The sequence below is a fragment of the Nomascus leucogenys genome, chromosome 5 (assembly GCF_006542625.1).
Source record: "Nomascus leucogenys isolate Asia chromosome 5, Asia_NLE_v1, whole genome shotgun sequence".
Classification (NCBI taxonomy): domain Eukaryota; kingdom Metazoa; phylum Chordata; class Mammalia; order Primates; family Hylobatidae; genus Nomascus; species Nomascus leucogenys.
The window spans coordinates 33147757-33174417 of record NC_044385.1 but is presented as its reverse complement, the minus strand read 5'-3'; the positions used below and the strand labels follow the sequence as shown (position 1 = coordinate 33174417).

Here is a 26661-nt window from a genome sequence, read left to right as displayed (position 1 = left end):
GAGCGTCCTTCTCTTTTCGCTGCGTCAGGCCGGCACCTATTTATTTCTAGCCCACTCCTCACCCTGAATAAAAGCTTCTGGTAAGATGGACAATATGGAAAACTTCAGTCCTATCACCAAAGCCCCTAAAAATGGAGCACCCCCGAATTCACACCCTTGACATGAAAGACCAAAGAGAGGGAAGCTGGGAGTAACGGCCAAACATCCTTAGAGTTATTGACAAAAGAAAGGGGGTGGGCAGAAAGGGAGATTTCCATCCCTTCAAACGTGCACCCCCCTCCCGCGGTCCCGGGAGGGAGTCACCCCTCCCAGGTCGAGTGCGTCCACCGGCTGTCCCCGCAGCAACAGGCGGGCGGCGGGGGAGGAGAGGCCGCGGGGGCAGCGCAGGCTTGGCGGCGGCCGAAGTCCCCCAGCCACCACGACGTTCCCCGGCTCTGCGGCGCGCCGGGAGCAGGTGGTTGCCCTCTGCGTCCCGGGCGTGCACTGAGCCCAGGCTAGCTGAGCGAGGCTGCAGCCCCTGCGATGGCCCGGGAAGAGGCAAGTGCCGCGGGGCCAGGGCGAGGAGGGACCAGCAGGGCGGCCTGGACCCCGACTTGGCCGCCCAGGCAGGAGGGGCGCGCCCTCTGCGGAGCGCGGCGCCGCGGCAGCCGCAGCATCTGGCGCTCGCTCTCTCTGGCCGGAGAGGCCGCGACACCTAGCGCGGGGCCGAGGCTAGAAAGGGCGGGCCGGGGAGGGAGGAGGGCTCTAGGAGGAAGCCACGGGCGAGGAAGCCCCGCTCCCGCCAAGTGCCTGGAGAGGAGATTCCCAGCCTTCCTGCCCAACCCGAAACTTTTCCAACACACGCAGGCGTATTCCTCGCAGGATTCGGCGGCCCCGAGTCGCAGTCAGGGAGAAGGCTCGGGAAGCACACATGCCCTGGCACACTGGAGGAGGTACACAGGCACACCAGGAGGGACAGGGCCTCTCGGGAGGCGGCTGAGGGCGTGAAGGCAGCAGGCGGCCACACATCCGAAAGGGACTCCCTGTGAGCGGGATCGAGCGCTTAAAACCCTGCCACAGCTCGGAAGTGTAGCGGTGCCCAGAGGCTTTGCGTAACTTTGCCCACTGCGCCCCCGCGTGCAAAGGCGTCCCCTTCACACTCACACCCTCACCCCACCGTACTCCCCTTGGGCTGCGGCCCGAGACTGCCTTTGTACTTAAGCGACAGCAAAAGATATGTGGATTTGAACCAAAGATGGTGGGCAATAGCGTTGTAAATTGTGTAAATTCCACTCGCGGGCACCCCCAGATACGTAGGGAGAGCACCCCTTTCTCCCCGAAGGCATCCCCTCCGTTTCTCTCGGCCTTTGGGTCTCCAGCTTCTTCGCTACTATGGACTGAAGAAGACAAAGCACAGCCAAATCAATGTTTTGGGTATTTCTGTTTTTGTTTTTGTTTGGTTTTTTAAATCACGGCCTCTCCAAATGCTAACCCTCAAAACGCTGGGTGGGGTTGCAGAAAGGCAAGTTATGTCAGGGAGCACCCCTCGGAAGGCGGGCGCGCGGCCTGGCGGGTTCCTCGCCCGGCTCTGGGCAGCCGGGCGGAGTGGCTGAATTATGTAAGTAGCAGCCCTCCATGTGCTCACCACCATCTGTTAATATCTTGGTATTGGAAAGTTCGGTGCCTGAGGCAAAGCCAGGGTTGGCGGCGAAGAGCTCCCAGCCTACACTTTTCTACTCCAGGGCAGGGAATGTACTTCCCTTTGATTGTTTTCGCCCACTTCCATAAAATCAAGTAGTAGTGTGTCCCTTCAATCACTGACAACCCCCTCATCCCCGCGGGTGTGTCTTTGTGGGCGAAGAGTGATTTTCTTCGAGGTCAACTTATTGTAATGAGCCCTTTCGATGAATTTATATTTTCATGACAATTCTGCGCTCCTTAAAGCAATGTGGCAGACTCTCATTTGGGAGCGGGTTCTTTATCATTTTAAAAATTTCTTTCTGCCAGCACCCCTGGATCCAAATTCTTGTAAGGGTTATATTTCAACTTCTTTGGAGTGATTGGCTTCTGTTTACTTTGAAAGCTGTTGGTTAAACAAACATCACTCGGGAGGCTTCTAAGCAGTGGGGTTCCCAGGAGAGAAAACGCTGCAGCTGCTACTTGCTACTGATCTTGTGGCATTTCACTTCCCCCCCATTCAGAACAAATCCAGGTTGGGCTTGGCGTCACACTGGGCACAGGAGATGAGAGTGAGAGGCCGTCAGTCAGTTTTGCCTCTAGAAAGCCTGCAGCAGGCAGGCCTGCACCCTGGGGTTGGTTTTCCTCTCTTCCCTTCCTCAGGGTGCTGATAGTGATGGTGGTAGTTGTGGCGGTGGTGGTGGTGGTGGTGGTGGGTGGCTGACCTGGAAGTCCTTAGGCATCCTTCTCCAAAATCCACGTCCACGTTTGCCTCTCAACTGAATCTGGTTGTAATTCTCAGAATTGGTTTGTTTAGGATCTGATAACAGTTGTTTGTAAGGTTTTAAATTACTTACACACACTGTCTTCCCACCTGCCCCCACCTAAACGCTTTAAGAAAGAACAGGAGGCGTGAGCATACACCGAGCAAATGTCAAGGCGAAGTGTATTTAACCCAGAACCAGATGCACGAGTGGTAACTGCGAGTTTGTCTAAGAACACACAGATCACCCTTCAGATAAATAAGTAAATGCAACCTGCACGGGTAGAGTTTGTTACAAGACCGGTCAGAACTTGCGTTAACTTCTAAGTTACCGGGGTTGTGTTGGAAATGGGGCGGAGGGAGGAGTTGTCTTAACCCTAGGCTTGGCGGCTGGTTTCAGAGATGGAGCCAATATCTAGGCGACTCCTCGTCTCCAGGCTTCTCCCCTATCAGAAAACAAAGCGGGAGTCGTCCGAGATAGGGGGCTAGGGCCTCAAGTCTTGCTCCAGGGCTGCCGGAGACCCAGAAGAATGCCGCAGCTCTAGCAAGAGAGGTTGCCAGGAGCCTGGCCTGTACGCCTCCCCGACAGTAAAGGACAGGACACGGGACAGGGCTGCGCCGAGGCAGCTCACGGAGCTGGGCTGCGAACCGATCTCGCTCGCCTAGCGTCGCGCGCGCTCCTATTTCAAGTCGCCGCTCCTGCGCCCTAATGCGGGCTGCGAACCGCCGCGGCAGAGCGTCGCGAGCCGGGAGCCTCCGCCGCCGAGGCTGGGGGTGGGAGAGCTTCCTTGTTCGCCAAGCGGGTTACCCCAACTTCGACTCAGGCCTGCTTTTCCCCATGGCGTGACACAGGACTTACTGGGCTTCTCAGGGAACTTTTCCCGCCGCCAGTTCCGGGGCATGGTGTGTGCAAAACGTGCATTCGAGCGCTATGTGCAGTTGACACAAACTTGTGGGCTAAAGTGCAAGCCATTTTTTTCGCGTTTGAATCTTTTTCTCTGTCCCTGCCTCCTTTCTTCCCCCTACTCCCCCCTCCTCCTTCTCTGCTCTCCGCCCTTTTAAATGTCAAACTGAGCAGATGGTTTTAAGGTGTGGAAAGGTATATAGCCCTTACTCCTACCAGTTTATTTGTGGGCTGGCGCTAACTTACATGTACAAACCAAGATTCTTAAAGAAAACTAGTAGGACGAAAAATAAGAAAGGAAGTAGCTTTGATCCATTCTCAGATCCCAAGTTTCCCCGCTCAATACACCCGCTTACCTCGAAGGGACCCAACCAATAGAAGCATTATTCTATCCTGTATCTAATGGGCATGTTGATTATTTCTGCTCCCAGCCTAAACTGTCACATCCCGGTTAGAACACCTGATACAACAGTCAATAGTTGGAGGTGTGAGTGGTGCGTGTGCGCTCCTCTGTGTTGTTTCCGTGATAGACGCGTGGGGGGAGTGTGTGGGGGCGGCAAAAGGGGAAAGAAGAAGGCTGGGGATGCTCCCGCAATCTCTTTTCTTATCGCCGACACCTAACCTGACCGACCTAATTTTTTTTTCTCCTTGGCACTGTTTGAAATTCGTGCCAAAAGTTTCCTGCCGGGATAGACTCGGACATACTAACATCGCTATTCTTATTCAAAGGGAGGGCTTAATATCCTCTTTACGGTTTGGTGATTTGAGGCTGAAATTGTAAATTCCCTAGAAAGGAGTGTGTGTGTGTGTGTGTATGTGTGCCGCAGAAGACATTGGTAGTGTTTGGCCAGTGTACTTGTAACACACCTCATAAATACCCTGTTGTCACGACACAGCATGATTCAACCTTTGATCTGATTAAATTTGAGGGACACACGAAAACTGTCCTCCTCCTACTTACAAAAATGAGTGTCTAATAGACTATGTATGAATGTTTCTGCTTCGCAGCTCTTGCAAGTCCCAGCTTTTATAGGATCTTTAGGTCATAAACGCGGCTGCTTTATTAAAAGCCGTTTACTGTGCCCGGTGAAAGGGACGTTCTAGCTGCGGCTGAGGCTCGCTTGCATTTGTAACTTGCAAAGCCCAAGAAGATCTTTAAGAGCCACATTATCTAAAGAAATTTTGCTGGTTATTTTTCAAGCAAGAAATGTCAAACCAAAGTAAATTTTCTAGGGCTTTATGTTAGAGCCTGCGATTTAAGCCTTTGAAATTTCTTGCCTAATAAACTTTAAAGTTTGTTGCCCAGGCGTCAAAACTGTGTAAATTCTGTATTGAACAGCTTTCTTTGGTCTTTCTGGGGCGAGTGAATTAGTGAAGGGTAATCGCCAGATGTTTGCTACGTATATATTTTTAAAGGCTGCTTTACCTACAATCCAAATAATGTCGGAGGTAATCAAGGGTAAATATTCCTCTTCCTAATAATTTGGACTGGAGATTAACTGGGACTCAGCCAATGTTGATCTTCGTCTAATAACAGATGCAGCGGACCCGATGTGAAACCTCTGGCACCTATTATTTTAATACCAAACCTACCTGTATTTTATTGTCCACCTCCCCTTTAAAAGGAACCAAGGGTGACACGTATCCTTGACACTACCTATGATCGTTTAAAAAGTGGAATGATTTGCAGATCCCCCCTCCCTCCTCCTACGCCACCCCACCCCTAAAACCCCCACTTTTTCTCCCGTATACTTTTCCGTGCCTTCCTCCACCCAAGTCGGAGGAGCGCTCACTCGCTCGGCCACTCGGCGAACTCGATCAGCTGTATCTGGGAAATGAAAAAAGAAAAAGAAAAAAAAAAAAAAAGGACCTGCGTCCTGGAAGAGCTAGCGTGAGCCGGGCGCCGCTCGCGCCGTCTCCCGCTTTGCATAGTGCCCGCAGATGGCTCGCTCCGGCCCAGGCGCGGCGATCCAGTCGTCCCGAAGCAGTGGCAGGGTGGGGGTGGGGGTGGGGGCCGGTGATGGAGGCCGGGGAGGGGGAGAGCAGGGCCCCTCTCCCCTCCTCTCTTCCCAGCCCCTCACCCCCACCCCTTTTATATTTTTTTTTCCTCCCAAGTTCTCTTGCCTTGCTATCCCCCCTTGAATCCGAAGGCGCCTCGCGATTGGGTGCTGGGACCGGGTACGTCAGATAGACTGTGACGTGCAGTCTTCCTGTTTCCTTCAGCTGTGTCTTAAAGTAAATCTTGTTGTGGAGCGGAGCCCTCAGCTGAGGGAGCGCTCTGAAATAATACACCATTGCAGCCGGGGAAAGCAGAGCGGCGCAAAAGAGCTCTCGCCGGGTCCGCCTGCTCCCTCTCCGCTTCGCTCCTCTTCTTTACCCTTCTCCTCTCTTCTCCTCTGCTGCTCTCTCCTCTCCTCCGCTCTTCTCTCTCCTCCTCTCCTGCTCTCTCCTCTTCCCTTCGCTCCCCTTCTTTTCTTCTCCTCTTCTTCCCTCTCCTCGCCTCTCCCCTGCTCCTCTTCTCTCGTCTCCCCTCCCCGCCCGCCTCTCTCTCCCCTCTCCCTCTCCCACTCGCCCCGCTCGCTCGCTCGCTGTCGCACAGACTCACCGTCCCTTGTCCAATTATCATATTCATCACTCGCAAGATATCACCGTGTGTGCGCGCGCGTGTTTTCCTCTCTCTGCCGGGGGAAAAAAAGAGAGAGAGAGAGAGAGATAGAGAGAGAGAGAGGCTCGGTCCCACTGCTCCCCGCACCGCGTAAGTATCTTCTTCTTCCCCTCGTGAGTCCCTCCCCTTTTCCAGAATCACTTGCACTGGCTTGTTCTTGAATGAGGAGGGAAGAAAAGAGCCTCCCATTACTCAGACCCGTGTAAACATTTTCCCCCCCAGGAGAAAATGGTGTTATTTAAATGAATCATAATAAAATAGCCTCTAAACAGTTTCTAAGCGGGAGCCTCGGTGGAACTCAGCGCTCCGCTCCTCCCAGTTCCTAAGAGTAAGTGATCCACTTGGCTTTTATTTCTTTCTCTTTCCTGCTGGTGGCTGGGGGTGGCGGTGGCGATGAGGGGGAGGCTGATGTTGCTGGACTTGTCGCTGATCTTGTCACCTTTTGTGTACTGTTTCTGGGGTGTGAGGAGGCGTTTGCTCCCTTTCCTTCTTTCTCCTGCTCTCTCTTCTCAGGAGAGAGGACAGCGAGGGGGACCGGGTCGCTTTTTTGTTCGTGGAGATCCCCGCTTTCCGCCAAACCCCATCCTTCCGATCTCCCCAGGCTAAAACTCCGGGGCCGGTCCCCTCGTCCTTTCTCTTTGTCTTGTTTATTATAGCTGCCTTTCTTCCCGGCTCTTCCAATTTGCTTGTCATTTGCATACCTTTCACTTCTCCTTTTTAACCCCAGCTGGGAGGAGGAGAGAGGGAGGTGGGGGGGCGCTCTGTTACTTTCGTCTCAAAACGCTGTCGAAGCCGAATTGTGGAAATCAGGCTTGGAGCGGTGCGGTGATGGGTCCCGGGAAACGCGCGCGGCGCCCCTCTTCCGAGCTCCTGGACCCAGGGCTGGGTCAAGTTGAGTAGGGTAAGGCGGCACCGGGAGGCTCGGGGGGTCGCGTGGCGGTGGGATTGGGGCACCAGCACGAGGAGGACCGGAGGATCGCGGTCCGGGTAAGAGTAGGGGGTTCTTGGGCAGCAGAAATGGGAGGCGATGAATCTCCCAGCCATCGCTGGCAGACTATGGTGTTTGGCAGCTTCGGTCTGGTCTCGTCTGGGTGGTACCTACCGTTTTGCCCCAGTTAGGAGGACTGGGGAGGGAGGACAGGAGAGGTGAGAGTAATTGTTACTGGGAAGACTAGTGAGGAGGGCGGGAAGAGGGAGGGAAGAGCTGCTATCTTGCCTGAGCAGACCAGGAGGGGGACGCAGGGGGCGGGGGGAGACATCACCCAAAGTCCAGTTTAGCAAGTTGTTGGTTCTTCTGGTCTGCCAGCCCATTACTCCTTCTGCTGAAGCTGAAGGTTGGTGGAGTGATGGAGGGTGGGGATGGTAAAGGAGGAGTAAGTAGCTTTCCACAGACTCCCAGGTCTCTGGCCCCTTCCCAGCTTCTTGGGAAATTGAGAGCCCTCCAGGCAGACAGAGAACAGAACTAGAAGGAGGGGTGGTGCTTAGTCTTAAATAGCTCAAGGAGGCAGGTTGGAGTGTGAAACTGCCGTTCTTGGCAACCCAGAAGGCTACTCTGCCTGGGGGAAGCTGGAAACTCACCTGCTTGTTTTTATTTTTCCGAGAAGGTCTGTGCTGTCTCCTTGAGCTTATAAAAACAGAGGAAGCAGAGGGTGGCCTCCTTGCAAAGTCAAGGCTAGAAGAGTCCCTTCTCCTGTTCTCTTTTCCACTCATGCCCTCCCTTATTAAAAAAAAAAAAAAAAAAAAAAAAAAAAAGAGCTCATTTCCTTTCCTAAACTAGGTAGGCAGAAATCTATTAGCAGAGTGCGCATGGGCAGGGCCTGACAGGTGTGTTGTGTCAAGAAAGACAGGTGCAAATTTCCTCTGTGTCTGTGTGTGTCTGCACAGCTCTAGACCACAATGCTTGCTCGAGGGTTGGGGAGGTTTATGAATTTATGGTTGTCCTGGTTAATAGGATTGTCTGGGCTAATGGGAATTGGGCTGTTGTTCTTTTGAGCCCTACCATGTGCGTTCTTGGGGTGGGGGCTGGGGGCAAGTTGGTATGTGTTTGTTTATTTTTCTTAAGGATATTGGCAGACTACTGCTGAGACTGTGTCCCAGGCTTCTGTCTGCCAGTCAGCCCAAAGCACCCCCACTTTAGGCAGCAGGTGGAGGGAGACTGACTTTTCCTTTGCTTCCTACCAGTTTATGCCTATCTCCCAGGTCTGTGCTTGGCAGAGAGAGAGAGAGAGAGAGAGAACTGTCCTCTGTGTGTGTGTGTGTATGTGTGTGTGTGTGTGTTTGTGTGTGTGTGTGTGTGTGGTGTATGCTTTGGATAGCAATGAGTGGTGTGTAACTGCCAAGAATTCCAAAGTCAGTTTCAAAGTGTTAATGTTGTTAAAGCTTATCTTTTTAAGCATACTTTCTCCTTGCCCAGAAAGAATAGGTATGTACATAAACTCTTTCAAGTCATATGTTAAATAATCTCATAAAGTAGAATGAGCCTGTCATTGTCCCAGACATGTGCCAAATGTCCTAGATATGAATTTGATGGAGAAAGAAAATCTCAAGTACATGAGAAGGTAACTGTGCTTTTCTATTCTGATGCAAGATGTGAGAAGTCAGTTCTGTAGGAAGTTTATTGCAAGAGCTTCTGAGTATTTCCAAAATGAAATGGGTTTTTTGTGTTGAGGGAGGAAAACGAGAGTATTCACGTTAACTTGTCCGTGGGTTAAAACATGGACATGTATATATAATAGTAAAATAGGTGAAGCTAAGGACTGTGGCTTGATGTGTGAGGAAAGTTGTTGGGAATTCAATGTAAGCACTATATCTGGCTTCTTAAAACTTGACCTGTTAAAATTATCCTTAAACAGGCTACTTCTGTAGACTGAGTTGCACAGGAATAGGTTAGATGGCAAATGGTTTTTGGTCATTGGTTTTGTGGTGTTTGGGTGGTTATTTTTTCCATGAAAATGAGATCGTATGTGTCATTTATTCTGTAGACTTCAACATTAACGTCCCCCTCACCCCCAACACACACACACCCAATACTTTCCTTGGATGCTTTTGAAGTTCTTTAGTAATTAAAATGTCATCTATGCCTATGTTCATTTGCTTTATTTTTAATAGGGGTTATCTGTGCTTGGCACTTATTGATATTTTATGTGTCCATTATGCAGAATTCTATTTAGTTTAATCACCACCTTGTGGGAAAAAAAAGTCATGCATACATAACATGCATCTTTGTTCTCACTTTATTCATTTCCTAGCATCATTCCTCTATAAGCAGCACATGCTATCTTAAAACCTAAGCTGGCTTATTCTATAAGTTGCCAGACTTCCTCTTTATTTGTTTAAAACTCAAACAGGCCTCTTTTCATGAATGTCTTATATCATTTTAGGGATTGTCTTGAATTTGCAGTGTTAATATAAGAAGTTTTAGGTTTCAGATTAACAAAAGAAATTATAAAATGTGACTGATGTTATAATATGAAAATGGACTGTGCGTGATGTATCATTATAGGATTTTAATTAAGTATCTGTGTAACTTGGAAAGGACATATACATAAGGAATTTCTCAGACTTATTGCCTGTGCATTCTCAAAGGACATTAAAAGAGTTCAATTTTCTGCAAAAAGAAAAAAGTGTATTTTCTCAAGATTATTTCACACTGTCTCTTATTTACCTATCTGATAAGTTGTTAATTTTTAAACAAGTAGAAATTAATATTTTAGGCATGTCTCAGAAAATGTTCTGTGTTCATTTTGCAGGTGAAAAATGTGTGGAATTTTTGATAGGATGGGAGAATCTTAAATGAAATCTTAAATGATTTGAGAAGTATATTATGACAGGAAATTTAAAAACCTGATAATGCAATCTTAGTTAATTTAGGTATTAACTTATGTCAAGTGAGTTCTTCAAAATAAATATCAAAGGTTTTCTTAACCTGATAGGGATTAGAAATATCTCCAATATCTCTGAAGAAGAAGTTGCTAATTAGCAGAAACAAATTCTTGAATGTAGTGAAGGGGACAATTTAATGATTCAGGGGCTACTTAAATCAGATCATCTGATTTTTCCCCTTTGAATCACTAATTTCCAGATTGATTTGAAATATTCTTTGTTAATGATATTCTATTTGAAATTTCATAACCAGGTTGACCCAAGTAGATTAGAGGCCCATCCGAAGATGATTTTCTAAAAGAAGTAAAGTGTAGGCTTGCACAATTTCTTCAAATAATTTTATCGACAAAGACAGATCATCTAAATAATCCAAGCAGGAAACCATGCCAACCTTACACTCTCCCTGCCTCATAAAAGATTTGTCTGAACTATCTGGATAATTACCATAATGAAACACTTCTTTGTCCAGAATCTGGACTCCAGATAGATGCAGTAAAAGTTGAATCCTCCTCCCCGAAATAACTTCTTTATTAAAGTAGAGCACTTAACCACTTTATACTTCACGTTGCAGTGTTCTTTGAAATTCTTTACTGAAAATTCTTTCCTCCTAACCTTAAGTCATCAGTTTCCTTAGAATTTTCCATGTTAAAGAGAACGTCAGATAATTCAGATATTAAAGAAGACTCTTTTGGAGTAGTTAAAACCTGTTTTGACTATACCTGGATGTTTATTCTTATAATATCTTTTTCTGGCAGGAATCTGCTATGTTAAGATATGCATTGTATAAGAATTACTAAAGCATTTATGTAGGTTATATGCCAAGTGATGCAACAAAATATTTAATGATGAAAAACTCTATATAGACTTTCACATTAATTAAAGAGGGGCTTACAGGAATAGAGTAAGTGTATCTGATCAATAATACATTTGGGTTCAAATTCTCATCAGTATTTTTCTGCATCCTTGCTGATTTGGACATCCACCAGTGTTGATCAAAAGCTTCATATTGCCTAGTGAAACTGAAAATTAATGTTAAAATGCAAATATGATATGCATCAATAATAATTGCAGTTGAAACATGATGGCTTAATACATATCTTGAGAAATAAAGGAGTTTAAAAAATATCAATGATAAAGTCATTCCATGGCTTCCTTTAAATTCTGAACCGGAATATCATGGAAGCACTTGGAAAATGTTTTTAAGAGATTTAATTTATATTATGGTAATGTAACAGTACATTTTCTTATGTGGTAAATATATTCATATAGATATCTTGTTTATGAAATGTGATGCTAATAAAGTGCTGTGTCAACCAGTCATTATTATTTAATCATGCCTATAGCTTCCATGGGTTATGGTTCCAGTGTGTGCTACCACTATACTTTTATTTCTAAATTTAGGTCTAAGCTATATGGAGAGATATATTTATTTGTGTCTATTAATATAATGCCTTGTCTTGGATTATATAATTTATCTTATTTTTCCCATTTGTTTTGTCTTGTTATTTTCCAGCTGGACATTTTACAACAAGACCTAAAAGTATTTAAATTCTTTTAGCCCAAGACAGATACAAATCGTTATTTAATCTAAAAATGTGACTGAAATAGAATTACAAAATTAGTTTAGTTTGGTGAATATCAAGGGAGTTATATCTTGTTCTTAACAGACTCCACAAGCATTTCTTTCCACCTTAGGAAGAGCACAGCCCTCCTCTTGGCTCCAGCATGGGGCAGGGATGCAGCTGTTGATACCTAGGCTAGATGAGAGGAAGTGCAGTTGACGCAGAGGTAAATGGCAGTTGGAAAAGGAAGGATGCCTGGGGATGACCTTGTGCTCATCAGCGACACCAGTCTGTCCTTTCCAAGCCTCTGTGGCAGAGGTGCTCTTCCCATAGCAAGGATGGCAGGAGGAAAGTCAAGTTTGAGTGTTAAGGTGAACAGGGAGAGAAAAAATACTGCAAAAAGTTTGTTTGATGTTTTGATTGGAGATCCATGTGCTTTGCAGGTGATAGTCAAGAGAAAAGGATTTGCATACAAATAGAAAAGATGTAAAATTTAAAAATAAGGGCAATAAGCTCTATTTTGGGGAAGGTGATATACACACAGAAAAAAGTCTTCCTTGTAACCGCCCCCCCATGCAAGTGTTTCTGTGATTAACAGAGCTTTGAAATGATTCATCCTTTTTCTTGTCTCAGCCTCTCCTTGTTCTTTCTGTCATCTGACAGCTAACCTGATTTATCAGATCTAATGTGTTTGTGTAGTATTTGTCACTGCATTTTTGTATTCCTGAAACCAATTTTATTATTAGTGTTTGAAAGGGTCTCAATCATTCTGAATTCAATTTTGAACCCAATGTTGAAGTTATTGAGAACTCCATCTCCATTCTAAGTTCAGGAAATTTTATCCTGAAGCATGCAAAAAGTATTTCATTCTCAAGCATGCAAAAAACATATATATATATATAAAGAGGTATCATTTTCCTTTCATGATACCCTAAAGCAGGCTCTTTTAAAATGTTTTATCTTTCTATAGAAACCAGGAGCAAAGATTGCGTGAGGAAATCACTGTCACTTAAAAAAATATACATATTGTTGCCATCTAAGCATTGAGCATTTTCTTGATTTTTACAGGTTATTTCATGCTGAAATTATGCCTATTTGCATGGATAGTCATTCTTTAAAGCTAGCCACAGATGCAGTCCTAGGGAGCACGTAGATGTTTTTACAGGTGAACCGAAAGAGATGGGAGCCGTTCCAGACACTCTGCACGCTGCCTTTGGCAATGGACCCTGTTATTGTGAAGATGTGCTCTGTTAAGCAAACATGAAGTTTAATATTAGATAAACCCAATGTGAAAAAAATATTTTCATTTTCTTCATAAAATGTTAATTATAAACAAAAAGATGTGACATCTTATATGTCTACAAAATTTGGGATTAGCATCACTAGTTAATAAGTTACACAACATGTCAAGTGCCTTTTATGAAATGCAAAGAAGGATGTTCTCTTTTTATATTGTGTTTCCAAGAAATAATGGAAGTTCATATGCAAAGAAATATTTCCCTTTCTCACACATTTGATGGACATTATTTTCTTTCTTCTTTATAAATCTTCTTTCAGTTTTTTCTGTTTTTTTCCTTTAATTTGGCACAGGAAATAAGATTCACAAATCATGTATGTTAAAGAGTTTCTTTGGGCATTTGACATATTATTTTGGCAGATTTAAACAGAAGGAAACTAGTCCTGAAGATATATTTCTCTTTATCTAGGTTAATAATTTATTATTCTTCATATTGATTTCTAAAATGTGGTAACATCCTTGTTTTGCAGTGAATCCAACTTTGTAATAATTTGTCATTAAAGGAACATCATGAAAGTGCATAAATATTCTTATAGTTACATTAAGATATATCAACAGATATAATCTTCACGTATGATTTTACAAGTAAAAAATGCATAGCTAAGCTAAATAAGCAGACTTGTAAAATGACTACTGTGCATTTATTTCAATGCTAAACTGACCATTTATGTTTGAAAGATGCTGCTGCTAAGGGTGTTCTCTTTCCCATTTTACATATGACAAAAATATTTTAAAATTCAAGAATAAAACTCTCTATTATATATTTGCATTTATTTTAGAGTCCTTTTCCTTTAATAGCATTAAAACCACAATAATTGCAATGTAGAAACGCAATTTTTCATGTGAATTTCTCACAGCCTCAAAATTTAACCTTATTTCTTAAGTATAGAGCACTTTCATCTTTCTTATAATATGAATCTCAATGCCCAAAATTTAATCAATTGGTTGTCAGAGGCTGTGTTCTTATAATCTACTGTTTCTTCCGAAGATAAAGAGTATCATTTTAGGCATTTGTGAAAGAGAATCATATTACTGGTGGTTAAGCAGTTTTTGCTTTATTTTTTTTTTTAATCTTAATCCATCTTAAACCAGTGGAGCAGAAATATTTAAAAATGTTTCATTTCAAGCAGAGTGCATAATAAATTGCAATAATTGTAATGTGCCATAAATCCCAGAGCCTATGCATTTTGCATTTGATTCAGGATTGAGGTCAGGAAATTTGGAGAAATTTAAAGAAAATGATTCATCAGTCCTTTTGTTCTGTTGGCCAGGGTCCCGGGATTCTTGAGCTGTGCCCAGCTGACGAGCTTTTGAAGATGGCACAATAACCGTCCAGTGATGCCTGACCATGACAGCACAGCCCTCTTAAGCCGGCAAACCAAGAGGAGAAGAGTTGACATTGGAGTGAAAAGGACGGTAGGGACAGCATCTGCATTTTTTGCTAAGGCAAGAGCAACGTTTTTTAGTGCCATGAATCCCCAAGGTTCTGAGCAGGATGTTGAGTATTCAGTGGTGCAGCATGCAGATGGGGAAAAGTCAAATGTACTCCGCAAGCTGCTGAAGAGGGCGAACTCGTATGAAGATGCCATGATGCCTTTTCCAGGAGCAACCATAATTTCCCAGCTGTTGAAAAATAACATGAACAAAAATGGTGGCACGGAGCCCAGTTTCCAAGCCAGCGGTCTCTCTAGTACAGGCTCCGAAGTACATCAGGAGGATATATGCAGCAACTCTTCAAGAGACAGCCCCCCAGAGTGTCTTTCCCCTTTTGGCAGGCCTACTATGAGCCAGTTTGATATGGATCGCTTATGTGATGAGCACCTGAGAGCAAAGCGCGCCCGGGTTGAGAATATAATTCGGGGTATGAGCCATTCCCCCAGTGTGGCATTAAGGGGCAATGAAAATGAAAGAGAGATGGCCCCGCAGTCTGTGAGTCCCCGAGAAAGTTACAGAGAAAACAAACGCAAGCAAAAGCTTCCCCAGCAGCAGCAACAGAGTTTCCAGCAGCTGGTTTCAGCCCGAAAAGAACAGAAGCGAGAGGAGCGCCGACAGCTGAAACAGCAGCTGGAGGACATGCAGAAACAGCTGCGCCAGCTGCAGGAAAAGTTCTACCAAATCTATGACAGCACTGATTCGGAAAATGATGAAGATGGTAACCTGTCTGAAGACAGCATGCGCTCGGAGATCCTGGATGCCAGGGCCCAGGACTCTGTCGGAAGGTCAGATAATGAGATGTGCGAGCTAGACCCAGGACAGTTTATTGACCGAGCTCGAGCCCTAATCAGAGAGCAGGAAATGGCTGAAAACAAGCCGAAGCGAGAAGGCAACAACAAAGAAAGAGACCATGGGCCAAACTCCTTACAACCGGAAGGCAAACATTTGGCTGAGACCTTGAAACAAGAACTGAACACTGCCATGTCGCAAGTTGTGGACACTGTGGTCAAAGTCTTTTCGGCCAAGCCCTCCCGCCAGGTTCCTCAGGTCTTCCCACCTCTCCAGATCCCCCAGGCCAGATTTGCAGTCAATGGGGAAAACCACAATTTCCACACCGCCAACCAGCGCCTGCAGTGCTTTGGCGACGTCATCATTCCGAATCCCCTGGACACCTTTGGCAATGTGCAGATGGCCAGTTCCACTGACCAGACAGAAGCACTGCCCCTGGTTGTCCGCAAAAACTCCTCTGACCAGTCTGCCTCCGGCCCTGCCGCTGGCGGCCACCACCAGCCCCTGCACCAGTCGCCTCTCTCTGCCACCACAGGCTTCACCACGTCCACCTTCCGCCACCCCTTCCCCCTTCCCTTGATGGCCTATCCATTTCAGAGCCCATTAGGTGCTCCCTCCGGCTCCTTCTCTGGAAAAGACAGAGCCTCTCCTGAATCCTTAGACTTAACTAGGGATACCACGAGTCTGAGGACCAAGATGTCATCTCACCACCTGAGCCACCACCCTTGTTCACCAGCACACCCGCCCAGCACCGCCGAAGGGCTCTCCTTGTCGCTCATAAAGTCCGAGTGCGGCGATCTTCAAGATATGTCTGAAATCTCACCTTATTCGGGAAGTGCAATATCCTTTTATTTTCCCCTCGAGGAAAAAACAAACCAAAAAAGGTTTCCCAAAAGGTTGGGTTTACACAATATCTAGAGCAATGTAGATCAGTATTAGTATCTTCTTAAGAAGGGAACCTTTCCTATTATTCAAAGGAATAGGCTTTTATCAGCATGCGTGTGCCATTCCTGATTGCAGAAAAGCTTAAAACTAAACCAACATCTTTGCAGCTTCCACAAGTTGTCCACTGCCTCGAGGAGCTCCTATTTAATATGTGCTTTCTCAGCAGTGTTTTTTTTCTGCTGTTCTTCCTGCATTATCTTCTTATCCCTATCTCTTAAAAAAAAAAAAAAAGAGTAGATTCAGAGACGGGAAAACAGTCTCATTGTAAATACTGATTGAATACTCTCAGATATTTTTCAAAGATGGTAAGTTGTATAATAGAATAAGCAGAAAAGTCAGTTTTCAGATCCCTAAGATCCCATAAGAAGAATTCTCAGTGTAAACCATCTGCAAGGCTTCTGGTCTGTTTAAAGATGTCCCAGTGAAATCTTAGGAAGAGCGCTTTATAAGTGGGAGGTTGAGGAGGAAGAAAAATGTGGATTGGGAGTTACAGTCTTTCTTTCATCTTTAAGTGAGACTTTTTTTTTTTTTTTAAGGAAATATACAGGTACTGATTTATTCAGACAGCATCGGTCTCTCTCTCGTTCACCCAAGGTCTGTTCTTTGGGTCTGGTGCAGCTGCCTCTATGCATGATTAACCTCTGTTCAGCCATACACAGAAATCTTTTGTCCCAACATACACAAAGCAAATTATTTTGGAAAGCGAGAGAGCACAATTAAATATAAAACTCAGCTGTATTCGACTTAAAAATGCCTCTTTTTATGATTCTTTTAAATTCTGAAACTGACTTTTATGTAGAGATAACAGTTATATTTTTTTTAATTAGGCCTATCCCGAACTCCAGCTATTTTTAACTGAAGATTTTTTTTTCTCTCTGTATATCGGTTCTTTCTGTAAATGTTTAAAAATCTTGTGGTCGTTCGTCTTTTGGGAGTAGTAGAATAGTAGCATTTGGGGGCAGGTGGAGGCATGTTTCTTATATAATAAATAACCAGATGGATATAAAATTTAGCAATTAAGTTGGCTGTGACTAAATTTAGGATTTTGAGCAATTGTCTTGATGACTAGAGATTGACATTTTCGTACCTAAGCCCACTCCAGAGGCTGCCACGTAAGTGCAAAGTCCCAGCTATGGGTGGAAATATGTTTTCCTGGTTAGTGGAGGTTGTACTTCAAGCCAGCTCTCAGGATAATAGTGTAGATTTCTGATGGGGTGAACTACTAGGGCCCTAATCATGACACCTGCTTGGGCAGTTAAACATGGAGTCTCTCTTATACTGAGCAAGAGGAGAAGAACATTGTAACAGAAAGGGAAGAGAAAGACATGGGAGATTTCTACAGATATGTAGAAATGGAGTTTTAGCTTGGTTGTTGATTTCACTTTGACCTTTTGAAGATCTAAAATTCAATCCACCAGCCATGAATCAAAGCTGCACCAAGCACCATGCCTTACATATTATAAGCAGGCAGTAAATATTGATCAAAATGATTGGAATACTGCTGTTGGTGATGAGAAAGGCAAACTAAGAAGACACAATGGCTTGAATGGTTTTTGTGCCCTTTGCAAAAAGAGCGTCTTCAGAGGTTCATGTAAGGCTAATGTCTAGGGCTAAGACCCCATTGCACCCCAGAGATCTCTTAACTTTGTTTTGAACCAGGTAGCTGTGATAGTAGGTTCTCTCTGTCTCTCTCTCTCTCACACACACACACACATACACACAGATACACACACACAGAGTAAAGTGACATGCATGCCAGTTTTGGTGAATATTTAAAGATTTAATGCCAGGTTTCAGAACTCCTATAAGTCCACACTAAGCTCTTTAGTTCAAGATGCCACTTTATGGTTTTTCTTTAAATTAGACTTTTCATTATAACCAGATCATTATAATTATGGCTGTGCTTTTTGTTTTTTAAAGTTTAGTCTTCTAGGAAAAAAATCTTTTAGATTGCTATAAGTGTTGGCTATGTTCATTGTCTCAACCTCTCCAAATCCCCGGAGGAATTTTGAGGATTTGAATTGAAAGAAGTTCCTTTTATTTTGATACATATCAAAGGCTTTAAAGAAAATATAGTTGCTTCTTCTTCAGAGGCATGACTTCTCCTTTCTTCTATCAACATAAATTTCTGTTGAGCGGTGATTCTGTTGGGAAACACCTGTGTTCATATGAAATGTTAGTTGCTCACACCCAGAATTGTTTCTTTCATATAGCTAAATAATTTTGGCCTCTCGTGGCAATTAGTGATTACATTTTCCACCTTTTGGCCTTCTATGCTCCTATTCTTTTTCCCCCCTCTACTATTAATACATTGCACTTTTAACCATTTATCTCATTGGTGTATTATTTCTTAGGAAGAATAATATAGGCAAACAACCTTTTCTATAGTTCCCACAATTCTGAAACCAGTGAGGATCTGTTGGTTTGTAGAGAGATTGGGCCCACTTTTCTCCTGTCTCTACCTCTATATGGCAGTGTGTTCTTCCCTTGATTTAACTGTTAGTGTGTAGGCAAAATTCTCAAGCTTTTACTTTGAAGAAATCTCTGGGAATCACAGTGAGTGATGTCTTACTTCAATTTTAGGGATACGGGGCCATATATGAACTTGTTGTACAGTTATTCCTTGAAAAGATCAATAGAAATGAGCAGAAATGCAATGCAATGGTACCACTGTGATTGCTATTATTATGTTTTTATTTTTAGTTCATGGCTTTCCAAACTGTTATGTATAATTTAATTTTTCAGGAACAATTCTCTCCCACTCCAAAAGGTACCATCTGTTTTTTGAACAAAGTAGCTAAGATAAGAACTATTAAGAACACCAGCTTATCAGATCAACCCATTCTACATTCACCACATTAAACATATATGTTCTGTAGGATAGAACACACTACCTCATTATCCCATCTAGTGAAAGGGAAATAGTGAATGTGTATGCAAGTTAAACTGAATTTCAGTGCACCTGCTCCAAGGGCTCATGTCTTGGATTTTAAAAATATGTTCAGTATCTTTGCAAATGAATCTGTTTAATCAAATATTAAGTTTTATTCAAATTCCAAAAGAAACAGTCAGCCAATTGCTTTTCTTCATGACGTTCCTTGTCATTCATCCTCTTTGCATCTCAAGAAAAATAGCCTTGTTTAGGCCCCAAACATTTGCATGCACCCAATTAAAGCACAAGAGGAGTAGTATAAGCCGTTAAGATGTGCAGGTGAAGAAATTGAGCCTGTTCTCTGAAACACCCAGCTTTTTCCACTCAACTTTTAGGGAGAATGTTAGAAAGACTTGAAGTTTAGAAAGGAAAATGGTTTAGTAATTTGAAATTAAAATCCAACCAGGAAACATAGATTAGAAATGAATTTCTGAAATTTGAAACAATCCACAGAAATTGATCTTATACATTTTTAGAAGTCTTGTGGAGGCTATAGTACTTATATTAGCTACAGCGAAACATGTAGATTAAAGACTAAAGGACTTTGGGCTCCTAAACTACCCTCCTCCCCTGAAAATATTATAAAGGAAGTAAATTTAAAAAAAAATTTCCATACACTACAGACCCCTCCAATTATGGTGAACTTCCTAGTGGGAGTAACAACTTGCTCTATCACTATCATTATGTGAGAGAGTTTAGATCTTTTCTCCCCATTTTGGTTTCTAGGGGGAAAACCTCTTAGAAACTTAGCAAATTAGGGAATAAGGCAGAACTAAAATTCTTTAGGTTTCAAATGTTTTGGAAAATTAAGTAGTCTCAACCCATTTGCTGGGAACTGCAGAACGTACAATCTCTAGCTACAATCCAGAGTTTAGCTGGAAAAAAAGAATTATCTTCCTCCGCTTTCACAGCCTATTATTCTCCCATTTGCCTTTTTGCTGCCTCCGCTGCTCCTCCCGTGGCTGCTGTTTAGGTAAGGTTATATTGTACTTGGTAAACAGACAACACTTAGATTCTCAGGTTGTTTGAACACTGCTTTACGTTCAGCTGCAGTACCCTGCTTCTCTGATCTTTTATATTCCCGAGCAGATGTCTTTCATTAATTTATGGATTTATCATCTTTTCTTTTTTTTTTTCTTTTTTCTATTTTTTTTTTTTTTTACACCTGGCAGCTGTCTCAAGTTTCAGCAGTTATTGTCTATTTTGCATTACACATAGAATTGAATGTCATCTGTCTTCACAAAGCTATGGCTAAGAGAATTGAGGCACAGCCACATGAGCTGCTGGGACAGATCTTGTTTGCGTTCCATCCCCCCTCACCCCACTCCCCTTTACCTCCTTAATATTTATTTGTGCTCATTTTCTTTCCTGGCCTTGAATGGAGCTTAGCTCGTGTTCAGTACAGCTGTATGTTTACTGAATCTATTCCATCATGACTCATTGTGCGTGTGTAAGTATCCTGGAAACAGCTAGTGCTTTCTTGGAAGAACAGTTGCTTTTCAGCACAAGCACTTAAAAGGGAAATTAACCAATTGGTCAGTTCAGATTTATTTTGAGGAGAAAAAAAGGATTATCTAACTGTTGCCTTTTAAATGTTTCATTAGTTATTTTTAATAGTTTATTAGAAACATATATTTTATGGGAATTTTAATTACACGATAAGCAAGAGATAAAGATTAATTCTGTGTTCCATCTCAACTGATCAGTTCCAAGTATTACCAACAAGAAACATTTTAAAGCAAAAATGAACTTGAGAAATCTAAATCAGAATAATTTTTTGTTAGATAAAAAGCCTCTAAATACTGATCAAAATAAAATGGATATTTTACTTTTTTTAGATAAAAAGAATGAAAACATCTTAGCATAATTTAGATGTATTAAAAGCTTCAGGAAGTTTTGGTAGCTCAGTGCCCATCTAAGAAACACAGAAAAACACTGTATTTTGTATGACACCAAAATTTAAAAGATTTGTGACTTCCAATTAAATGCATGACGTTGTCTTAATGTAGCCATCTGAAAGAAAAGATTAGAACCCAGATCTGAGAGTGTCTGTCGAAGTTTGGACTTGCCTAAAACTCTTATCACAAGGCAGTAGCAGACAGCTTGCAACTATTATTTCACTTATCCATTTGGACAGATGGTCCTGAAGTGTGCTGTGCTCCTTTAGTCTTCTGTATCAGTCTAATGGAGGTTACTGGAGGGCCTTTCAGCCCTCTCCTTGGCACAAGAAGTATGTCAGTCATAAATTATCGTCTTTGTAATCATTAAGGATCTCAAACAAAAACACAAGTTCAGTTAAGCTGCTTTGGCTTACAGATATAAAATCAAAATTTCTTTCTTTAGTGTTTATTTTCAGTTTAACAACAACAAAAAAAACCTGCACTACTTAACTTTTCTATTTATAGACCAAGGTGATCTTTTTAAAATTGCATGAGATATTAAAGGGAATGTTAATTGAACAAATTCTCAGCAGAATATTTGGTTAAACACCCTGTTATAAGTAGTCAAGAGCTTATCCATATTAATTTGATTATGCTTCTCTAGTAACTTTCTGGTTTCCCTCCATTCTTAAGATTAGTCATGCTAGACTTGATGAAGATCATTTGGAAAATTTTACCTTTCCTAAATATCTGTGTTTATTTGACATTTTTGCCTAAGGGGTGAAATTTTTATTGGGTAGTTGTGTGTGTGTGTGTGTGTTTGCACACATATGCACACTTTCTTTTCTTTTTTTTCTTATTTTTCTCAGACACTCTTACTAAGAGAAAATCCTTAGAGAAGCTTCTAGGAAGGACCCTTAATTGACCTTGTGGGGGACCACATTGATTTTCTCCACGTGCATCTTCATTTCTGATAAATTATAAAGCCATTAATTTGCTGAGGAAATGGCAGGGCCAGGCTGCGGCACAGATGTGACCAGAGCCATCCCAGCTCTGAGTCTGCTGAGGAGTGCCAAGAATCTGGGGGAGAATCAGGAAGCCTGGATTGTTATGGTTAGCCTCACATTCTCTTGGGAACTGTTTTAGTTGCTGCTGTTTACAGATCTAAAAGGTAATGATGTTTCCAGATAAATAGGCCTTCTTATTTTGGGTAAGTGGCCATTTATTGATCTGCTAACCCACATGTATTGATTTGTTAGCCCCAACTACTGCGTCACTCTCAAAGGAGTTAACTATAAATCCAAGACAGGCAAATTGTATTTAGTTTTGGACCGTTGCTTTCACAAAAGCAACAACCCCCTCCCTGTCCTCTCCATGCCAAAACTACTCTTCTCAAGTTTTAGCTATTATTTAAAAGGAAACAATTAAAAGGACACAATAAGATAAAAAGCAAGTGAGTCAAGATGCTCCATTAGATTAACACTAAAAGGTAAAATGTGAAACTTGCATAACAGTGTTCAAAATAATGCATTTTATATTTTCATGTACATTAGTAGAATAATTTGCTTTAAACTGCAGAGTGTGGAGAGAAGAACAAACAGAACTGTAATTGCAAGGAAGAAGAAAAACCTCTTATGACAAGAGTTGTATAGTACATGTTGGGTGCATTTGTCTCCTTAGCAACAAGTGAACGTATAGATAGCCTACCAACCTAAAGCAAGGAAAATACTTTGCCATCCTCACCCTAAAGTAGCCAAGATTCTGCAACTCAGTTGTGCATCCTCACCATTGCATGTGGCAACCTCTGACAGGCGGGTCACTGAGCAAACGGCAGCAAGTTAGCAATGGATGCGATAGCCAGTGTCATATACCTTCCAGCACTCCCACGGCAGCTTGGTGGACCCCCAGACTCTATGGAGGTGGAGACTGGAGGGAGGGAGATGGGAGTCCTTGTGCTTACAGAATTTCTTTTCCTTAACCAATTGCATCCCACATGCAAGAAGGATTGTCACCTAATCACTTGAAAAAAGCAAAGCTCATGTTTTTTTATACCCGTTATCCCAGCTCCAATATGCTGAAGACCTACTTCTCCGATGTAAAGGTAGGGACTTTTTTTATTCTTAATTTTTTCATTTTCTATGCATGTGGCAGTAATTTGAACTCCCGGAATTTAATGGAGATGAATGTGGAATTGGTTTATTCCTACACCTGTGTTATAATTGATTTAATGCACTTGTCCTTTTGTCTAAAGGTGTGTTAAGCAAAGATGCCACTTGTGTATTAAGACTGAAAGACTGGTGTTAATAAGTTGCATGGGTTTCCAATGTAGTCTGAAAAACTTAGCCTCTGTCTTTATATGTTTGAGTAGCTTCTTTGAAGAAATTTCAGCTGGTAATGGATGGATGTGCTTTAGAGAATGTTTTTTCCCTCCCCTCAGCAACAGTAAACTGTTTCTGTTTTTGTTTCTGTTGGTTTCCCCATATTTGTGCTTATGAAAGCAAACTCTAGCACCTCTTTTTCCCCCTGTCGAAAAGGAGCGTACATTGAAATTCTCTATGCAGTAGCTGCTTAAAAACAAAAGTGATGATTGTCTCTTATTTACAACTTAATTTGTTGTTGATGTAGAGTACACTGAGCATAAGGAGAATGAATAAAGTGACAGATTCAGGACACATTATTCAAATGAGGATATGAAAGCTGTCGGCCTACAGCTGCAGCCTCCCTCATTCTACAGAATATTGGGACCTCCTGGTTCTGTGTGTGTGTGTGTATGCGTGTGTGTGTGTGTGTATGTGTGTCTGTGTCTGTGTGTGGGTTTTAAGTAATTGTTTGCATCAACTTGATGTTGTGTTAATCATCTGTAACTTTTTAAAACATAGATTGGGTTTTGATGATGATAATGACACACATGGTATCATTATCCCAGGAACTTGATAAACACTACATTAGCTGAGATTAGTTTATTAGGGGTGGGTGTTTTTTCTCCACCCCTCCCCTGCCCACCCCCATATGTACAAGTTCTTCTTTCTGCCATGGAGAACTCACAAGCTGCCAAAACACACTCGCTCTTCCACCGCTCCCTGCACGCAGCTTGTTTTGTGCTTGATGCCCAAGTGGCTTCACTGGCCCCATTTTGCAGGCCAACTCATTTCAGTTTCCTTCACTGGTGTTTTCTTTGGCCTTATAAGAAAAGTTCTGTTTTCCCTCCTGTTTGCTTTTGAATTGTGTATCAACTTCAGCCTTTTATCTTTCTCCTTCCCTGGCTGTGCTCCTTAAGTGGAAGGCCTGTTTTCTCCTTGTTTGGCGCCAACAAACTGGGCAAGATGGGGAGGCAGGGAAAGTCCATCATGTAAATGTCTGGTTAAGACTAAGTAAGCACAAACAAGGGTGAGTGACACAGAGGCCGGGAAAAGGGTTTGGGCTTTGTAAAGGACAATCTAGAACACACAAATTGAGGGCAATTTGTCACCTGGTTGAGGACTGACCAGCTTCTAGAGTCTAGTAGAACCTGGTAAAGTTTGTCTTCCAGGGAATCCTCCCAACCTTGTAGTTCTAGGAGGGGACATGCAGGACAGGGAGAAAAGGGTTATTGTGTGCACATATATGTGTGTGTGTATCTGTGTGTGCAGATGTCCATGTTACTCATTCCTTTTAGGGCAATGATCTGCAGTGTTGTGAAATAATAATGACAATAACTTATATTCTTTGCATAGCAATTTTCACCCAGAAGTAGGCCAAAGAGCTTTACCAACTGCACACATAGGTATCACTCACCCACCATGGAAACACAGCCACCTGGAGGGTGGGAAACAGCAGCCACTCTGATCCAACACTACCCTAGAGTAGATGTCAATATTAGAAACATTCATTTTTTGTGAGAGTTCAAGCATGCGTGCATGTGTGTGGTGTGTGGTGGCAAGTGGGGAAGATTATTGATCTGTAGCTTTATAAATACCATGCAAAACAAACCAACAAGAAACTGTTCCCATTCCTCTAGAATGCCCCTAGCAATTCAGCTTTGCAAATAACCACTGACTCTGTGTAGATAACAATGGAATACCTGGGTGAATATTTTATCTTCAAAAGCACTTATATTCAGATTGTTGATTCTATCCATACCTTACCCATACTGGAAGAGAAGGCTGTTAAAGTATATGTGAGTCTGGTTACATACCAATTATCCACTCTAATGGAGGGGAAACAGTAGGACATATCAGGCAAAGCAGAAAATCACTGAAGGTCACTCCTCTTTTATTTTTGGAAGGAATTATACATTTTTAACTTTCCTAGTTATGTTTTTTCTTTGGCTAGTAATAAATGAATTTGTATTCCTCGAGCTTACACTGATAAGAGTAGAAAGCCATGCATAGAAAGGGAAAGATAGTCCAGGCAACATGGTCCAGAGACTTTCCAGAAAACAATGGCAGAGCATTCTGGGATTTCTTCAATATTAAGAATAATCGCAGATGTGAATTTTGACAATGCATACACACACATATGTGCATGTGCATGGGTTCACTATACACATATACACATATATATATATAGCTTGACATTGACATACAGATAGACAAGTATTTATTTGCAAGGCTGAAAGAAATAGATATTTCTTTATATATGAATATATAATCCAAACTTTTATTTTGGCCAGGATTCAAGAAATCACTAGAGAAATTGGGGAAGAGAACTTAGGATCTTCTCAGAAGTGAAACCCTGCATCATTTATCTGGAACTAGATATATGCATCTATCTATGGACCATGTAATGCTTGTTATAATGACATGAGCCTCTACTTGGTCATGGCCACATTCATCTAGGAGAAAATTCCTAACTTTAGTAAAATGTACTCTTTCAAATAATAAAGTTATTTTATTCAATTATTTTTGAGATGGAATTTCACTCTTGTCACCCAGGCTGTAGTGCAATGGTGCAATCTCAGCTCACTGCAACCGCCACCTCCTGGGTTCAAGCGATTCTCCTGCCTCAGCCTCCCAAGAAGCTGGGATTACAGACACATGCCACCATGCCTGGCTAATTTTTGTTTTTTTTTTTAGAAGAGATGGGGTTTCACCATGTTGGTGAAGCTTGTCTCGAACTCCTGACCTCAAATGATCTGCCTACCTTGCCATCCCAAAGTGCTGGGATTACAGGCATGAGCCACCGCGCTCAGCCCTCATATTTTATTTAGTGATCATAAGTTCATTTTGCAAGCAAAAAAACAAAACAAAACAAAAACCAGGAGAAAAAAACGTGAGCAGAAAATATCTTGTTTCCTGAATATGGTATAACGTAATTGTCCATCAAAGCCACACTTGGAGGATAGAGCTGGATGGAGTAAATCCTCTGACTTGCTCTAGAAGGTGAGTCAGGCCAAAGTGGTGTCCACTCCTTTGTATTTCTCCTTAGGAATGGATACAGTGCTTAACTCTCCACAAATGACTTCCACTTGGGTAAGAGGTAAATGCTTTTCAATTACCTTGGAATGAAAGAGGTAGAGGGAAATCATACAATTCAGAGATGTTGGCATGGCAAGAGTTCTTCTTCTACAGGGGTGATGTATATAAAGGATGAAACCAGGGCCGACCTAGTTTAACTCCTAGAGCAAGAATCTAAACAAAGTTCTATGTTCTCACAGAGAGCCAACTTAATTCCCTCATAATGACATTTAGCCAAACAAAAAGCTCAGCTCATCGGGGCTACAAATCCTTTGAGAAGGACAAGTGGACAAATGTGAGAGAGATGCCAGGGATCGATGGGCCGCCCCAGCTCCCTGTTCACTACTGGGTGCTGATTTTAATGTACAAACTAATAACTCTTAGACCACTAAGTACAGCAGATTCAGTGTCATTTTAGCTTTGAAGAACAGACGCTCACAGCTTTTCAAGCCGGCAGTGTTAAATGATGTATCTCATTCCCTCCACCCCTTGAGTCAACTGCTGCCTAGCCAGATTA

At 42.7% G+C, this 26661-nt stretch overlaps 1 protein-coding gene and 1 long non-coding RNA gene across 2 annotated transcripts in view; one reads left to right on the top strand and one right to left on the bottom strand.

Annotated features, from left to right (window-relative positions):
* Positions 1-4988, bottom strand: part of LOC105739749 — a 180986-nt gene extending 175998 nt beyond the window's left edge. The window contains exon 1 of the long non-coding RNA XR_001115706.2: positions 3680-4988. This is a non-coding gene — a long non-coding RNA (uncharacterized LOC105739749). The remainder of the gene's footprint in view (positions 1-3679) is intronic.
* A 568-nt stretch (positions 4989-5556) lies between these two features.
* PROX1 (prospero homeobox 1) overlaps positions 5557-26661 on the top strand; it is a 53278-nt gene continuing 32173 nt past the window's right edge. Inside the window, exons 1-3 of the mRNA XM_003265115.4 lie at positions 5557-6078; positions 14001-15792; positions 22703-22810. Coding sequence (XP_003265163.1) covers positions 14068-15792; positions 22703-22810 — 1833 coding nt within the window. The 5' untranslated portion in view covers positions 5557-6078; positions 14001-14067. The remainder of the gene's footprint in view (positions 6079-14000; positions 15793-22702; positions 22811-26661) is intronic.